Below are 19,527 nucleotides of genomic sequence, written 5' to 3' on the forward strand. Positions count from 1 at the left end.
TTCTGTCCAGATATACACAGCAAATTCCAAATAAATAAAGAATTTGAACTGAGAGGAATGATGGGTTTGTCTTTACAAACAAGCTGTGAGTCAGTTGATAAGATATAGCTATCAGTGAGAGACAACAGAAACAATGGGATGGATTCCAGTAGAAGATCAAAAGAGCACTAAAAGAACACTATGAATTCCATAAAAGTTAAGAAGGGATTATGCATTGTGGGAGGGGGGAAGGTATCGCCGCCGGTACCTCTCAAGTACCTCAGCCTATGGGGAAAGAGAGAAGGGACAAGCGGACGGGAATGAAGATAAAAAGGAGGCTGCGCCCTCCAAAAATTTGAGAGACCCCAGGGGAATGCCCCATGGCCTCTCCCTTTATTCGAATAAAGTAAAAAGGACTCCTCTGACTCCTTTTTGGACATAAACCTCTAGTGTTTGTGGATTAATTTTCCTGACAGAACTAACAGAAAATCATAAAGAACTTGTAAGATGCATTACAACTTTGATAAAATTAACTCAGAATATCCCCAGCTTGTGGAAAGTAAGAGCAATCCCTATTGACTCTAAATACTTAATATTCCCGTTTTTGGTGTTTTCTGTAGCTTCCACATCCCTCACTTAAAGATATCCAAAAGAAGTTAGTTCAATGAGCCAATGACTCCACATGTCTCAGGAAAACACTAGTGTCCATGATACCAATTACATTGAAAAAAGAAAATCAATCTCTGCATCTACATCAGTGTATGTTCTTAGAGCCCACTCTTCCAAGGAGTCAACCACAAAAGCTGCTTCTTTTGCTGTTCTTTTCTTTTTGCAATATTTGGCCAGCTTGTCTGTGGAGATTGATGATGGAGCTTCATTTCAGGCAGAGCTTTCAGGGGAAATCAGCAAGTCTGCCACTGTGAGTATACCAAAAGAACAGACAAAACCAAACAGCAAGAAGAAAAAATAAAACCTACACAACTCTATTTCTAATTGCTTGCACAAAAGTACTAACCTAATACAGAATCCAGAACTAAAAGCTACTGCATGGAAAAACAACAGATTTTGGCCCTCTCATCTTGTAGGGCAGGTCTTTTCCTCTGATTTGGCTATCCAGGTCAAAAGCTTTCAAAGGCTGAGTTGAATAATCATGTTTTCCACTCCAGAACCCTCTTTTAGAAGCTCTTTCAGAGCTTCCATCTTTCTGTGTACTCCTACAAGCGAGTTCTCTGCTCCTTTTAGCAACCTTTCAGCTATGGTTTCCTTCAGTTTCTTCAAGATTCATTGTTCTTCTCCCTCTCTGCTTGCTCCACCTCCACCCTAAAGGCTTCTCTGGGCCTCATGGCTCAGCTGCTTTCAAAAATCACTCATCTCTTCCTTCACAGAAGAGCAGCCAGGACAAAATAACAAGAGAACCTTTCTTCTGCTGACAAACTGCTTTTTTTTTTTTTTTCCTAAAGGAAGAAAGCAACACAATGAATGATAAATGTGCAATAAATACAACTAAACAAACCTATTACAATATCATGCTCAACAGTTAAAAGTACACACATATACAGAAATTAAAGTTAATTAAGTAGAGCTAGAACAAGCTACTGTAAAACCAATGTAGTTGGTCACAGAAGTTAGCCTACAGAATGCGTAGTCCACACTACAGAGAGGCCACTACCAGCAGTTTTGTTGTTTTCAGACTACATTGCAATCATCATATGTAAAATTAGACATACAATTATTATCTAGAATGGTGTTTTGGGAAGGTGTTTCCTTCATGGTGGTAACAGTCAAACACTCATCAGTAAATGGCTCCTCATCAAGCTGTTCTACTCAAGTCAGGAGTTCCACACTATGAGCCTGAATAAATCAGCCAGATATGTTATCAAAAATTAATAATGCCCAGAAATAAACTGAGAACATCTGATGCCACACAGAATCATTAAGTAAATAAACAAAGCAACAAGTATTCCCAAAGGTTCTTATAAAATATTTTAAATCTTGTAAATACTGAAGAAAGACACATTTAAAAAAAACAAAATGCAAATAGCTGTTAGGGAGACTTTTAGCAAAAAAGAAATCATGGAAAGCATCGGCTCAAATAAAACAACCAGATTAGTCCAGACAGGAAGGGATCTTACAGCCTTTCAAAATATCACACCCCTTGCCCCCCCCTTATTTAAGCAATGTATTAAAAAAAACCCAAAACAACAACAAAACAACAAAAATACAACATACAGTGGTAACCTGAGAGCTAAAACATATAATAATTTCAAGTATTTAATGTGTGTCTTACATACTGTGGCCTGTAAATCAGAAGGTATTACTATACAGTGGTACTTCTATAATCAACAGGCATTTCTACATCTACTACAAATTTCTCACTTGATCAGAGAAAATCCTATTTAATACATGCACAAACTAACTTGAAAAGATGCATTTTCTGTTTTCTACTGAAAAGTAGAAATAAATGTGCAGTCACTTGAAAAACAGATTCCATAAGAAACAGTTTTTCATTCCTTTCAAGGAACAACAGTACCTCATATTTCTCTGCACAGAAAAAAATTCGGAGCCCTTATTTAATTAAAAGGAAAGAAATTCTGAAAGAACATGCTGTTGGTTGACATGAGAGTCACACTAGTGGTGAAAAGTTTTATTGCTCTTCATGTAATCACTGCCTTTTATATCACCAGATCTATAGAACACACTTGCAAGGCTTTCGGCCAATTCACCCTCACACAACTCAAAAAATTCCATCTTCCTTGCAACTTCAGGGTTTTCAAGAAGTGTATATTTGGGATTTATGAGTTTAAATCACTTAAGAATGTCAGAAAGTGTTGCCCTGCCAGAACAAAAATCATATATAAACCTTGTAAGAGAAGCACACTCTTGCAAATCCTACATATATTTTGCTCACCATATTTTCCCTGGGTGTTTCACACAAGGTGCATTGCAGAACATGGCATGCATTACCAAAACAAGGCTGTGGATTTGTTAGAGGAGTTTGAGAGGACAGAGTAAGAGGGTGGGGACAACGGAATAAAGAAAAGTAATTTAAAAATAACCATCATGAAAGAATTGATGAAATTATATAAATAGGAAAACAATTAAAATCCAAGGACCTTGGGTAGGTAAACCCAAACTTGGAGAAGTAAAAATGGAAACAGTTGCTCAATACAGTGTCTTGTAAAAAAATGGATATGAGCAAGTTATTTAAAGCCAAACAGAGAATGCTTGAAACAGCCCTAGCACATACACATTAGAAGAACAAAGTGCACAAACTGAAAAAAAAATATTTAAAAAAAAAATAATTGAAATTTCATTTCAATTTTCAAACCTTAGTTCAGCAGGCTAAGGTTTCAGCTGTCATATAGTTGGAGAAACAAACTGATTTAGGCTGATGTGCATTAAGACCATACACACAGAGCCAGAGAATACAGCATGGCACATTCCAGCTTTCCTCAGCAGGAGTTTGACACAGCTAAGTCATGACAAAAAGGCTCAGAGAGAACAATATTGCAGAAAATGGGATAAAGTAACACCGAAGGGGTAAGCTGCCTGCCACAAGCCCAATGGGGAATTGAAAAAAAAGTCTGCAGGGACAGCAGCTCACATTGGCAAAGGAAATTGCATTGTTCAAAAGGGTAACGTTCTCCAAAACACTTAAGGGTTTTGTTTCATACTAGACCCAAAGGAATTGTTATTCAAACAATGAATCGTTTACACTGTAAAAGCCTGAAAACAGCATTTGGTGTACTGATGTATTTTGATGCTCACAGCCTTCCAAATAACCACCAATCAGTCTTCAGCATCATAGATTTGGTTCACATTCTACAAACAAGTCACTCATAAATAGTTGAAAATTGCAAATAATTTCAAAGTTGTTTGGCTTTCATTCATCAGTGATCTCTTTGTCTGTTTTAAGTAATTAATTTTCAAGTCATCTTTTCTTAGAACCATCCCATCCACTGCACTAACCAGGGGAGTTATGTAGCCATTATTGATAGAAGAAGAATTACTCAAAAGATGCATCTTCTCATGGATCTAAAAAGCTGCACAGTTCCAACAGAGAAGCAGAACTGAAAATAATTCATCCCATATTGTTTTAAACAGCACTTAAGCACAGGACTGCATGCATGACTCCGATCAACTCTTTACCTAGTCAATAGCAAGTCAGATGTCAACAACATGCTGGTTTTCTGTGAAAAGACACACAGAGAATTTGTACAGTTTGGCAAATGTTTCAAACTATGACTCAAGCCACTTCTAAATGATGCAAAGAATATCACTATCCTACCTGAATTTAGCACTATAGATCCTGTTGAAAACTCAGGGAAACTACTTTTCCATATGGTATCCAAGATCAGAAAAGTAAGTAGAAAGCTGCCTTCAGTATTAGAGCTTATAGGACTAAAGATACAGCTGCAAGCCTAAGACAATTCTTTAATAAGCAGGAAGAAGTTATGGAACGTACTGATTCAGGGGAAGAAGGAAAACAGTGTGTTCTCTGCCAACCCATTGGCTTGAAACTTTTGAAACACTTTATTCCATAAGGTAACAGCAAATCAGCAACATGAGGTGACAAACGCACATCAACTTCTGCTTCAGAAGGCAGAAATCCCCACCCACTGTACTTTAAAGGTTGTTAGAGCTCTTCCAGCCCTACAGCAAACTGACAGAGCTCTAACTTTCCCCATTTCACTCATCTTCCCAACCTTTTCTATGCTATTTATTTTATCACCACCCAGGAACAAACTAAACAGGCCAACTTCTGTTAGCAGCTGCCAGAAAGCCACAAGAATTTCTCTAAGACCCTTAAACACCTATGTTTCTTTTTAATGTTCCAGGAATACAAGCCTTTCTAGATGCTCATGGGTCCTCTCCAAAAAACAGCTATGGGGAAATAGCAGAAACTGCCATGAGTCTCCATCTTCACTGCAGCCATCAGTCATTCCAATGGACATACTTCTACTTGCTCATCTAATTAATTTTTCACAAGAGGTAACAAGGCGTTTTGGTGGTTTTGTTATTTGTCTTTTTTTTCCCCAATTATTACCATCAAAGCAGGTGCACATTTCCACTTAAATTAGCACAAAACATGGAAATTATACCTGCTATCATGAATCTGAAATTATATTCCAGTTTAGATTTGACTTGCTTTTTAGAATGATCAGCACTGTTAATAACTTATACTTTCTAAAGAAGCACGGAAGTATTCTAAAGGGGAAGAAAGAAATAATTCCACAGGTAGCTTTATTTTGCTGAGTTTTCTTAAGATATCCATTCATTACTCTTGGCACATACTCGCAGTTTCAAATACACCCTGCACCCATCTGACTTCCTTATATATTCTCCCTCCTGAAACACCTTAAGATGGGCATAAAATGGTATACAATATAATTTTTTTATATTGACATAGATATTAGTTTCTTACATCCCCTTTGTTATACTAGGATGCCTTCTGTTCTTCCAACAGTCCTGTGCTAACTGCAAAGTGTTTTCAAATAATTTATACAGCAATCAGCCTGATGATCCAGAGACTTAAAGCTCAAGAAAAGTGAGCATTCTACAACAGATTTTTCCTCCAACTGCTTAGCATGAGATACTAAACTTGGTTTTTAGCTCCAAATCCACAACAGCCAAGCTGATGTACAGTCTTTACAATCTTCTCTCAAGGAGCTCATATACAACTTGAATCCACAGTAATGAAGTTAATGGATCACAGTTTTGGAATAAGAGCAAACAAAAGTGCACAAGCTGCATTTAGGAAAGTGTCACCTTAAACACCATTCTCAGAAGCAAACAGCCTTAGCTGAGGTAATTCCTGAAGTTTGTTCAGCCCATAAAGCATATTCCCTTGTCAAAAAAATCCCCGACCTTGAAAAGATCAGTGATGAAACTTAATGGACAGCGGCAGAATTTCCATAACATGAAAAGCAGAGTAAGGTATGTTTACTGTGGCTGGAAGTGCTGAAGACCTTATTAACTTTTATACATTCGTATGTTTCAAAACAAATATGAGTGTGCTCATTACAGCAGGTTTTTTACAGCATATACTGGCTTTTAGAATACTAAGAGTACAACCCCAAGTTAATGTGCAACAGGATCAGGAATTTTAAGCTGGTCACTATCACTATCACATCACTGCTCCATATTTGGTTCTGTTCCAAACAGTTAAAAATCCCTTGGGGACATCTAGCGTATTTAATGTATCAAAATTCCAGGAATTATCTAAATCACTATTTGTTTTATTAGCAGCAATTCTCAAGTACATGAGCTTTTTTATTCCATTAAACATTTAATTACAGCTGTAAATAGAGATACATGAATAGCAACAAAAATAAAAATAGAATGACTGGTATTTATGAGCTGCAATAACTTTATCAGTTACAAAACAAGCTGCTGATTATGTTGACATCATGCAGCCAAAAATGAAACTAAGTTCTCTCAAAATCTTGGTTTTAAGATGAGAAATTAATAAAATGCACTCTATTCACCTACAAATACTGCACATAGAGGATTTTATAGATTGTGCAAAAAGTGGGGGGAAATGAAATTTTTATTCATCTTCAGAGAGCAAGCCAAAGTAGTATTAATAAAAATATCACTCTTGATATTTCTTTGTCCAGGGCTAGAGGCTATCATCATCACAGATACAGAGTCAAATTCACAGTGCATTGATCAAAACAAAAGAAGACAAATCCCTATAAAAATACTCAAACCCTATGTTATATTTGCAAAGCCTTTATAAAAGTTAAAGAATTCTGAGGGGCAAATCCTATTAAGAAAAAAAAAATATACTAAGTTTTGATGGATAAGCACTCAAAAAAACCCTAGGAAAAAGTTTCCAATCTAATAAAATTATTTCTGATTAAAAAAATTCACTTTAACAGGCACCAATGTATCATTAATTTCCTCTCTTCCCCCTTCCTGATTTTCTGAGGTTCTCGGCACACATTTCTTTAGATGAGTGGCCCCTCTGCCCACTCAGGCACAGTAGATAGCCAAGAAGCCCAGCATTTGTCACTTGAGGGGGACAGTGGGTTAACTGCCTTCCCTTGAAACACTAATGACCAGGGAAACTGTGAGTGCCTCATTTCTCAATGAACAGATCAACTGCATCCCCACCAGGCAAGGGAGGGGAGCGCCTATATACACACCCAGCTCATCACTGCCACGTGGGCATGCAGGTCTCAAGCAGCACATGCCCTGGATTCGGCTGTTCAGGGAATATAGATGCCAGCACACACTTACTGCTTAACAGAGATACATCTTTAAGTAATTTACTTTTGTTCCCAGAAAATGTGAAAAACAACTTGATTATCCACTCAGACTACACAATCTCATAGACATAGAGGAGTGTCTCTGCATGGGAAAATGAATGTTACACTTTTTCACTCTACCAGCTGTCACCTAGGAGTGCAATAATTTTAAAAATTGCATACAAATTTCATTTTAAGAAACCACCTTTCAGACTCTGAAATACAACAGAGGAGCTATTTGGTATATATGGATATATGATATATGGACCCTGAAAGACATTAGCAGGGTACATATTTTTTTTCCTTCTCAGTAATGAAACTATACAAAGGCATGGAAATCAGACCTGAAATAATGTTACAAAAAAAGCAAAGCAAGAGGTGAGCTGTTAGAAACCCATCTCTTGTGCCTCAAGAAAATATTCCATCAGAGGAGACAGATCTAGGGAATTCACTACCAGCACAGGACTTTATTTTTCCGGAACAATAAAGAGTATATGCTTTCCCATTGTGAATGGCAATAAAACAGGGTTTATTAATCATTGGCATGAGCTGGCCAGTTGTTTCCATCCTTTTGATAGTCTGGTAAAATTATTTTACCTTCAGTATGTTATCTGGTTATGGAACGAAAGAAGGTCTAAGCTAAACACACAACCAGTCATAGTAACTAGTTTCTTTGGACATCGTCTACAGACAGTGAACTTACAGCATTTGTGAGGAGATATTAATGAAGCATAATTTTCCTAGTGTTTTAAGTGCTCCTACTACCCTTAAGTGTGTTACAGTCAATGGTCAGCTACAAGACCAAATCATTGAAAACTGCAGAGAATTTGGTTGTGTAACAGACAAGAAGATTAAGTTGCAAGTTTCTGCAGCTCCTTTTTCAAAATCCTTAAACGAGGATGGTAAATGCTGTTGAAATAAAGGATGACAGTAGCAAAAAACTCATTTGAATTTTCCTTAATGCTGGTAGCATTAGAAAAAGCAAAGCAGTGGAAAGCAGTTTTCCTATACCTACACTCAAGTTAACATCTGGAAGAAATGTAGACTAAGATATATGCCTTTTTTTCAGAAACCAAAAAGCTTCATTTCTAAGAAGTCTTGCACAGACTGAATTAAATTACAAAATAATTTATACATTCATATAAAAATTAAATTTAAGAGCAACTTTGAAACTTTAAGTTATTTTGTATTCCTGTGCAACAACATAAAGTCAGACACTATAAATTAAGCTTGTTACAGTGAATATGCTTCTCAAATATTTTAAATTCAGCTTTAGAGATTTGGACTTTGAAAGTGACTGATGTTCAGATCAGCAGAACTGATGTATTAGATTAATGCAATGTTGAATGATTTTCTCATGCACCAGAGAAAGAAGAGCTGCTCCTAGGATTAGTGTATTTTGTTTACATGGCTAGGTTTTGGGGGGTGAGAGGCCACCACAGAGGTGGCCTCTGTGAGACCTGTGGCTGCCCCATGCTGGACACTGCCAGTTTCAGCTGGCATCACAAACCTTCTCTTTGCCGAAGCTGGGCCCATCAATAAGACTGGTTGGTGCCTCTGTTGATAATACATATAAGGAAAAAGCTGCTGCCCAGGAGCTATGGGAGAGGAACAAGAAAAATGTGAGAGAAACAGCCCTGCAGACACCAAGGTCAGTGAAGAAGAACAGTGAGGAGGTGTTCCAGGTGCTGGAGCAGAGATTCCACTGCTGCCCACAAAGAGAGTACATTGTTTCCCCACAGTCCATGGAGGACCACACCAGAGAGGTACAGCAGGTATCCACACTGCAGCCCTTACCAGAGCAGGTGGATGTGCTCTGAAGGAAGCTGTAGGCTGTGCAGAGCCCACAAAGGAGCAGGAAGTGCAGCCCATGGGAGGCCTATGCTGGACCAGTCCATTCCTGGATTACAAACCATGGAGAGGACCCATGCTGGTACAGTTTTTGAAGAGCTACAGCTTGTGTGGAGGACCCACATTGGAACAGCTTGACAGGGACTATATCCCATGGCAGGGATCCCACACCATAGTAGAGAACTGTGAAGAAGGAGTCACAAAATGTTACGAACTGACTGCAGCCCCCATTTCCCAGTACCCCGTGCCACTTGGGAGATTGAGGGTAAGGAGGTTGAAGATTCAGGAACAAAGGACTGAAGTTGAGCCTGAAAAATGGGGGGAGGGGGATAAGGTGATTCTAGTCTTGTCCTTGTTTCTCACTATCCTATCCTATATTTAATTGGAAAGAGATAAATTTTCCCCAAGTTGAGTCTGTTTTGCTTGTGACAGTAATTGGTGATCTCCCCATCTTCACCTCAAGCTAAAAGATGTTTTATCTCATGTTCTCCCCCTCTCTTGTTGAGAAGGGGAAGAGAGAGAGAGTGACTTGGTGGGCAGCTGGCAGAAAACCAAGGTTAACCCACTACAACTAAAAAGAGAAAAACAGCTAGGTATCATATTTTCACTGCTTTGCAATACAAAATTACTTTTCTGTGTGGTAACTACACTAATAAATTTCTTGGGATTTAAAATTCCCCATATCACTTTCAAAAGAAAACATTTTACGTTTTTTTTTTTCTCTAAAGTGTTATTCAGTGTTTTCCCAACACTGCTCAATTATTTTGGTCCCCCTTTTCCACTTTTCTGAACATTTATTTTCTCTAGTTATATTTTTCTACAAAACATTACTGGAGAAAGATCTGCAAGGAAATCAGCATTTTGACATAAGAATTTCCCTTCACACAGAGTCTGTCAGTAGTGAAGCAAACTGCATGGTGCTACTTCAGCAAGAATCACAACTCATTCTAAGCACTAGTGCTCCAGGCAGGCAATCTACCTACCAGTCTCCTGTTGAAAAAACAAAAAGCCAAAAATCCCTCTAACTTAATTGAGTTTGTTATCTTGATTTTAATGACAAAACCTAGATACAGATATCAATCTCCAGGACCAGACAGACATTTGGAATTATAATCTGCAACCACACCATCAAAAAGATTCAAATATTGGAAACTGACTTTCTATAACCCTCTGAATCATCCCCATCTGTGTACCTTCCTACATGGCACACACCATTTTTCTTGCTTTCTGATTTTATTACAGATGACAAATTATTTATGCCTTGCTTGGCAAGGGAGGGGATTGTCCTGCTCTACTGTGGCCTGACCTCAAGTCTTGTGTGCAGTTCTGGGTGCCACAGAAAGATAAGCTTTTAAAGTGAGTCCAAAGGGGGGTAACAAAGATGGTGAAAGGACTGGAGGGGAAGCCATAAAAGAAGTGGCTGAGGTCACTTGGCTTGTTCAGCCTGGAGAAGACTGAGGGGAGACTCCATAGACATCTACAACTTCCTCATGAGAGGAAGTGGAGGAGCAAGCTCTTTTCTCTGGTGAGCAGTGACAGGACCTGAGGGAACGGCCCGAAGTTGTATCAGGGGAGGTCTAGGTCAGATATTAGAAAAATGTCCTCCAACCAGAGGATGGTTGGGCACTGGAACAGGCTCCTCAGGAAAGCCTGACAGAGTTCAGTAAGTATTTGGACAATGTTCTCAGGTACTTGGTGTGATCCTTGGGATGTCCTGTGTAGGGTCAGGACTTGTAGATAATTCCCATGAGTCATTCTCATTTAACTCCAAAGAAGATCCGTGTTTGCATTGATTTCAAGAGTGGGGCTGTTTTGGGAATATGGGAATGTTTTTTTAATTCTGATTTATATCCTTGCATTGTTTTTCTTTAAACTCAAGCCACTGCCACTATCCAGCAACTGATTTGGCTTGACTGGGTTCTACTCCTATCACATGCTTTACATCAAGCTATGTTCACCTTCTTTATTTAGGTGTTGCAGGTTACAGCTATGGTGTCTTCTGCATCCTTCTGAAGATTACAAATCTGTCTTCTGACTTTTAACATTAGTGTTCATTTTAACACTAGTTTAACATTAGTGTTGATTTTACTGCAAGAGCAGAAATGCACTTGGAAACTGCCCAACAAAGCTTTTGTTAAAAATTTCCAGTATCAAAAAAAAAAAAAAAGAGAAGACAAAAGCTGCCTAACAGACTTAATAGTTTTTGAATAATAAAAATGAACTGGCAAAATTGGATTTGGAATTTCAGCTTTTATAAAGGTATTATGACAGGTGAATTAAAGCTATATTTTATTTAGGATTTTCTCATGCAGCTCTGAGAAATTTTCCGGCCGTGCTTGTCAGGCACCATTGTAAACTGTCTTAGGCCTAGCAGTTGCATATTAGATACCTGCCTCTGCTGCCAAGTGACACTGCTATCCCTGTACCTCATGGCCACATTTCTCCCTGCGTAGCAATGCTGCCAAAGGCAGAGCAGTGTGCTGAGCAACAACATCAACTGGTCAAATAACAGCAACAGCACTTAGAATTTGAAAACCCCAATATTGCCCTTGCTGCTGATCAGAACTTCAGTAAAAAAAATTAAAAAATGCAATAATTGTCAATAATTTCTCCAAATTATGATTCTTAAAAAATAACAGACTGAGAATTGCCAGGAAATAACACTGTCCTGGTGTCAGGTTTCCCCAAAAGTTAGTTTTGAACCAGTTTCTTAAAAGAGAATTTTTTAAATCTTTTAACATAATTATTTAATTTGGACATTATTTGAGAGACTACCACTACATCCTTGAGAAAGAATAGCTGTATTTGTCAAAAACAAATATATGCTTGAAGCATATCTCTTGTAGCTCAGAAAGAAATCCGTTCAGTTTTGAAGCTTCTATTATTTAGAATTAAGTTCTCTAGAATTCTTTGCTGAGGTACCAGGAAAGCAACTATTTAATATCTGTCATTACTGTGGTATCCTCAGACATGATGGAAAGCTGCTGCAAATTAAACCAGACCAAATAACTCCTATCAGCTAAAGCCTATCAGGTTAGCTACTCTTTCCCAATCCCTACCTCCTACTATTTCTCTTAATGAATTCACATTTCATTAAAAAAAGACAACACCAAACAAAGAGAAACAAACAAAGAAAAAAACACTATGCAAAGAAGAATTTAGAAATATTTCAGACACGTTTTCTCTCCAACACTTCCAATACTAGGGAAACATTTCACAAAGAGGCACAAGGAACTAGTTGAAGAAAATAAATAGAATCTGAATAATTTCAGCTCTGCAGGGATTTCACACAAAGGTTTGCAACATCACTGTGGTCACATCTACAGTGCTGGAGTTCCTCACATCTCTTGTAAATTCCTCCATTAACAGTGTGGCTCTTTAGCACACTGAGTACAGTATGCATGTACACTGAGGCCTCACTTCAGCAAAACTCCTCACTGGGCCTTCAAACACATTACAGCAAATTCATTTATTTTTAAATACAGCACCCGAGTTCACAAAGCAACAGGGGTGGGTTGTGTTCAACTCTTTTATAGTAGAAACTGTGCTGCTGCTTGGAAAAAGAAAACCATACAAAAACACCTAGTCAATGAGCCGCACTATATTAAGATCCATTTGAAGAACAATAATTAGCAAGACACCAGCAGGATGTTCCAGATTTTTACTTCATCTATGGTCAGTCACTAATTAAATATTGATCAATTTTAAAGAAACTCAATCATATTTGTGCATCTGAACTTGTTCTGTGCTTTCAGAAGAGATAAAGCAGTTGAATTTTCAACCTCTTTACCACAGTCCTCAAATTGACATCTATATAAGAAAAAGCCTAAAACAAACACAAACAAACCAAAAATCACAACACCAAAACTCACAACTTAGTTACAGTTTTGAAATCTAGAAACAGTTTCTGTATTTGAGAATTTTTTTAGGTAAACAATTTGATACAAATTGGCTTCAGAAGATGTTTGTTAACCCATCAAACTATATGTGGTTTAGCAAGTAGTGCACATGATTAAGTTAGACTATTCACTTCAACAAAAGTCAATATAAAATATCTACTGTGGCCTAGAGGGTCTTACTGTAAGTAATGAACAAAATATGTTGGCCCAATTTCACCCCAGTTACAACTGAAATCAATTTAAGAAATCATTGCAATGAAGCAAAAACCAACCCCCTCCACAATGCTGAAAGAGTACATATGAAACTTCAAAATCTCTTCATGTGTATCTTGACTTGCACACAATATAAACCCCTCTTCTGCCCAACCTTCCATTGTGCAGCATCATGTCTGTGATGATATACTTTTAAATTCAATGCCTCCATGAATGCTCACTCCTTGTATTTTGATTTTCCTTTTAGTTATCAAGGAACATGATTATCTCAGAGGGAGCTATAATGAAATGTTATGCAAACTTCGTGAGGTGGATGGAGGATATGAATATCTTCATTATGCAATACTGGCCATAAGCTATCATATGTCAGTGACTACCCCATTCAAAATTATGTATCTCAAAGTAATTGGTTTTCTTTTGGAGTGGAAGAGTGGAGTGTAGGAAATTACTTCTTTAGCAAGAGAATACACAAAACCCTCAAAGATTTATCTGAAAACAAAAAATAACAACCTTGCTCTAAAACTGTATAAGCAAAATAGAATTTATAAATAAAGAGACATTTTATTTATATTCATCCAATAGCCTGTCTGTTACAACACTCATGAGTAATGCAGTTGCTTTAAACCATAAAACAAAGTATTTTCACATATCTACTATTAGCATATCAGTGCACTGCAGGGTAGTCACAATAAATGTAAATTAAATATATACTTTTTGGCAAGCAAGGGATATCAATGCTCCAATTTTTTTCTCTTTGCATTGTTCAAATAGGCTGTGGGAGTAAAACTAACTGAATCAAATGAGAGGGAAACCCCCAGAAGAATATGCATTACAGATTACAGAGAAAGCTTTTCACACAAATGCTGCAGGGATGTCGAAGACTACTATTGTGACAAAATACTGACAATAAAAATAATAATAATCCCCAACAACAAAAAAAAATCCAGCAACAAATCACACACAAAATAAAGGTTTTGCACTTTCAATCTTCAAACAAGTTAATGTCTATTTTCTACTTGCTAACATTGTGATAAGATTTAATATACAGGTATCTGACCATTCAGCTACCAGATATTAAACTGCTGACAGATTAATTCCTGCACAACTAATAATTATTCATTTGATCATAGATATCAACATGTAGCAAAATTTGTTACAAAAGTCACAGCTCACATTTCTGTGCTTTCGATGTTCTAGCTGTACTGAGATAAGGCACTGACCTTTATTCTTGACTGACAATGGGAGAATACTCCACTTACAAGCTTACTACTGTGAAGCCTTGTTGTCAGTGTGAAGAATCACAAAATTGTGCTAAAAGGCAGACAGAATTCAATACCTTCCTCAACATCTGAAATGTGATCTTTCCAACAGATCATCAGTTCTTGTCATTTCCCCAAAGGTACAAACGACTCATGTTTAAGATTTCATTAAGAGGGATAAAATACTCTGCAGGTTAGGGGGAAAGGAGTGTTACAGTCCATGAACTAGTTGGTAAAGGACCTTCTTTCAGGTTTCATCTTGAAAGGACTCTACTATGCCATCTAGGATTTTCATGTAATAAAGGCAATTTATCCTTCTAATCAGACCATTTCTATTCAAAGAGACTTCAGGTGGCTGTACCATAAGAAATATTTTCCTGTGCCTCTTGAAATCAATGTGACTGTGATTGCAAATTACTCACTAATGTAAAGAATAGCAGACTTTTGCATTATGCAAGCCCATCCAGATTCTTTTGCATCCCTGTAAATGCAGCTACTTTCCTGTCTTGATTGTACTGTACACTAACAATGGGTTTCACCTAATAAGCTATTCAGGAAACTTACACAGCATGCAGGTCATCTCAACCCATTTCCTTGCTGTTACAAGTAACATGAAAAATGCTTTCAAACATCATCTGAGACAGGAACACTTTGAAACACCTTAAATTCTCATAAAATATTCACTAGAGCTATCAACAGTATCAGTCCTATTGTGGCCTCACAGTTAAGTCATGTACTACTGCTGCAGCAAGTAAAGTCTTGAAGGAAATCTCTACTTCACATAGGTAGAGTATGTTCAAAGTCCTATGCATGGAGAAGAAAAAGATGGGGGAGGGGAAAATGAAAATCACATCTAAAATTTAAAAAAAAACAAACAACAAAACCAACAAAAAAACCAACCACCAGCTATTTTCTTTTAGCTATTCTAGAACTACATTATAATCACCGTGAGATAAATGCTCTAACCTCCATCTGCACCATCCCAATCTTTCTCCTCCCACATCAGTGCTGAATTTGCTGGAGTAGAAGAAGGAATCAGCCAGGAAGGTTAAAAAATATTTCCAGTTAGGAGACTCGCATGTAGTTTGAAACAGTACTGACATCCCATTCATCTCAGACCTGACCACTATGGGACCTCTAAATAGCACCTTTCTCTATCATTTGGGAAATACCATGCCCAACTACTGGAGAAACACTTTTCTTCTGGAGTCCCAGATGGCAGGCAGCCTAAAAGAGCACCTAGAGAGTGGTCTTAAAAAAAAAAATAAATAACTAAACAAAAAATGTCGGGGGGGGGATAAAGAAGCTGGCTTACGTGCTCCAGTTTGTCTTTCCTCCTCAGCCAGACACTGGCACTGTAGTCCTGCTGCTTGACAGTGCTGTAGAAGTTCGCACCTACTCTGGTGAGGCTTGGGGAAGGCTCCCTGGGTCTGCTCTTCAGCCTCATCTGCTCGAAGCCCTCATGGGGGGATGAGGAGAGCCAGTCATGCCTGACTTCCATCTTGACATGACAAGGCAAAGTCCAAGGGGAAAAAAAATCAAAAGAAATCAAGAAATTAAGAGGCACTAAACGAAGATGGTCCAAATGGGAACAGGATGGGGAAGAAAAAAGAAAGGAAATTAAAAAAACCCTTAAAACCAGAAAATGGTAAGAGAAGGGGGAGACAAGCAGAAATAAGGTAGGAGTGGAGGTAGAAAGAAAGGCTGCAGGTACGAGAAAGCAGCGGGCTGGGAGGGATGAAGGGGCACTCGGGAAAGAAGACGCTCCAAGATGCCGCTGCTTGTTGCCCCGGCCGCCAGCAAGCTGCAGTCCAGGACCGACGCAGCGGGAAGCGGCTGCCTGCGGCTCTGCCCGGGACGGAGGCGAGGGGCGGCGCGGCCCGGGCAGCCGAGGCCGGGCGGGGCTGCCGCCTCCAGCCCGCCTGCAGGTTGGCGCAGTGGAGGGGCCGCCGCCCGCCCGGGGATGAGCGCGGCTCCTCCCCCGCCTCCCCTCCCCGCAGCCACCTTCGGGGAAGCAGCCTGCTGCGGGGGAGAGCCCTCCCCTTTCGACAGGAGCCGCCGCCGACGCCCTCCTGGGGCCGCCCGTGCCCCTGGGGAAGTTGTCTCATCTGCTCTCCCCCCGTCCCGGCGGCACCGACCCGCCCGCAGCTCGCCGAGGGCTGGGCGGCCGCTTGCCACTCCCTCTCCTGGAAGCCTTTGTCCGATCTCCCCACGGCGGAGGCTCCCGGGGCCGTCGCCCGCTGGCCTGCCCAGCCCATCCCAGGGCAGGCTGTGCTCCTCACCCCTCCCGGCAGGGGATGCGGGGCTGCGGCCGCCGCGGGCACCGCGCCGGCCTCTCCCGCGGCACCTCGCCGTCACCGCGTCCCCTCCCTCCCTGGGCAGGGGCTCCCGGGGCTCTCGGGCGTAACCAGACCGAGCTGCCGGCCCTTTCGCCGGGACAGCCAGGAGCGCACCTCGCCGGACCAGGAGGCGAAAGCCCCGGCTCGGGTTCGGTCCAGGTCCCAGTGCCGCCTGGAAGCCCCCGCCGCCGCAGCGGTTCCACCAGCACCAGACCTCAGAAACCAAATCGCTCCTGTGGTCCCGACGGACAGGGTCGCTGGGATGCCCACATTCGTAGATCCCTGGCATCTAGGATTTCTCTCATAAAATAAAAAGATCTTCTAGGGTGGTTTGTACAGTCCACTGCCATCTCTTTTAGAAGTTGATGTGTGTTGCTATATAGCTCAAACATTTCAACAGAAAAAAAAGGACTTTCCTTTTTCACACTATGAAAAGCCACCTCGCTAATTGCCCACACACTCTGTAAAGCTATATTAGGCATAGACAAGAAAACTTTCTCACACAGTGCATCAAGAAATATTTACTGGAGCTCAGAACAACATTTCATTTTCCTGGTCAATATTTGCCATCAAGCGTTTGCAATTTGTATTTCAGCTTTTTGGAAATAGGTGCCTCAATGAGTGTACAATTGATATATCAGCATCTGCAGAATTTTTTTCCCCTGCTACAAAACTACAGTGATGTAGCTATTCTGATAAAGAGATGCTGAAGTAGAGGTTGAACTAGACTTGAATCCAGTTAACTGAAAATAGCCTTTGAATGGTAAAGAAGTTCATCCAGACAAATTTCTGAGAAAATTATAGAACAGCCCTCAGCTAATCACTTGATCTACAATGAACTCCACTTCCATCTGATCAAAAGGGAAATTTAAAATATCCTTATGATTTGACTTAAGGCGTATTACTGCAAAATATCAGCCAGAAACCAGACAGATAATTAATTTTTTCCTGTCAAAATAGTAAAAATAAAGGCAAAACCCACATTGTAAAACATAATTAATGATTATTAGTAATAGATAATACTAATATCTTTGTGAAATACTGGAAAAATAAACTGAACACTAGCAGAGGTTTGGTAGGAACATAAATTACAGCGTCTTCTTCTAAAACCTGAAAGACAATTTCAAAATCCTTATCTAAATATTACAACAAAAAAAAAAGAGTGTAACAAAATACTAACAACCAGAACCATCAATATTATATGCAATATTATATACTTTTAACTCACCAGTATAAAGGATTTGCAGTTTTCTTTCTAATAACTTTCTAGTCTCTTCAGTTAGGAAGTTTAGGTATTTCCAGGATTGTCAATACAACCTCAAAACACCTGAATCAAGAATGAGACCTATGTGGTCCTGCTGTATGCAGGACACACTAGAAGGCACAGAGATTTAATGTATGGCACATCCCAGCTGAATCAGTTTTAAGCTCACACAGCTTGATTAAAACTGAACTTTAGCTGCAGATGCCCATTTAGGAAATTAGGAATTCTACATGCTCAGAGATGCACCTGCTCCCAAAGGACTGGAATAAATGCAAGCATTCAGTCAGAAGAAAGGAAAGGAAAACAAAAGAGCCTCTGTGTTTCTTCAAATATATAATTTCCCAACAGGTGTGTATATATATATATATATATATATATATGTATATGTACATGTATGTATGTATAGTGTTAGAAAAACTGCATGTGGTGTAAATCAGGAAAGCCTGCTTTATGCTGGTTTTGCATAAGAATTTTCATCTTGTTTCTATAGCAGTATATGAAGCACTTCAACCTTTTCTTTATCCTTCTAATCTTTCTTTTGTTGCTTGCAAATATTCATAAAGAAAAGTTGTTAGTGTCACTCTGCAGCTGCCACCTGCTTTTCTTCCCATCCCTTACTACTATAACAGAATCAATATGCCACTGTACTTCAGTACAAGACATTGTCTCATTCCCCCATATGTACTGTGTTAAGGTTTTTTTTTAAATGTATATTAGCTATTTTGTAGGGTTCATTTATCTTACCTTCCCTAGCTACACTACCAGCAGACCTTCTCAACTGCCAGAGGAACTTCTTTCTGCCTATCCAGGACAGACAGAAAATGGAGTCCTAAAGTTGCTTTTAGTCGCCATGCTATAAAGAGAGTTTGCTCCCCTTTCCAAACACCCTCTTTGACATGTAGGTGTGCTGCATTCCACTACTACTACTGCCAACATTATTATTATCCCAGTCCTACTCTCACTAGGAGTGAGAGAGAAAAGGCAATAAAAGAAGCCTGGATAAAGTCTGTTAAAATTATGTGAACAAGCTATGCTTGCAAAGCCTTTGTTGCTTGCTGACTCCCAAGCAGAAAAGATTTCTAGTGAGAAAAGGTAATCTAATGACTATAATTTTTTTGTGTTTTCATAAAAATTTTACTCAGGCAAATACACTAAGAATACAATGTCAGTCCCTAGAGAATACATGGTTATTAATCTAATTTGAAGAGTAAAGAGCTGTTTGCCAGATTTTGTGTTCCAGTTTATTTCCAGGTTAGATCTATGCAAAAACCCCTCAGTTTTGTTCAAACAACCACAAGCATAACAACCAATTTAATTCAAAGATAATTCAACTCATTAGAATTCAATCAGTTCTGTAGTAGATCAGCAATTCCAATTGGCTATATGAGCTGGATTAAACTACTGTCTTTCTCTTCCATGCAATTTTCAGAATTACCCAAACACCTGCTACTGTCAAGGCCCTTTGCTTCC

At 39.2% G+C, this 19,527-nt stretch overlaps 1 protein-coding gene across 2 annotated transcripts in view; it reads right to left on the reverse strand.

Annotated features, from left to right (window-relative positions):
* Positions 1-16,355, reverse strand: part of PLD5 (phospholipase D family member 5) — a 181,261-nt gene extending 164,906 nt beyond the window's left edge. The window contains exon 1 of one of the 2 annotated variants that reach the window (XM_033512610.1): positions 15,770-16,355. In XM_033512610.1, the coding sequence (XP_033368501.1) occupies positions 15,770-15,955 (186 nt within the window). In that variant the 5' untranslated portion in view covers positions 15,956-16,355. The remainder of the gene's footprint in view (positions 1-15,769) is intronic. The other variant, XM_015621561.3, reaches the window with a different exon arrangement.
* Positions 16,356-19,527: the final 3,172 nt, after the last annotated feature.

The sequence above is a fragment of the Parus major genome, chromosome 3 (genome assembly GCF_001522545.3).
Source record: "Parus major isolate Abel chromosome 3, Parus_major1.1, whole genome shotgun sequence".
Lineage (NCBI taxonomy): Eukaryota > Metazoa > Chordata > Aves > Passeriformes > Paridae > Parus > Parus major.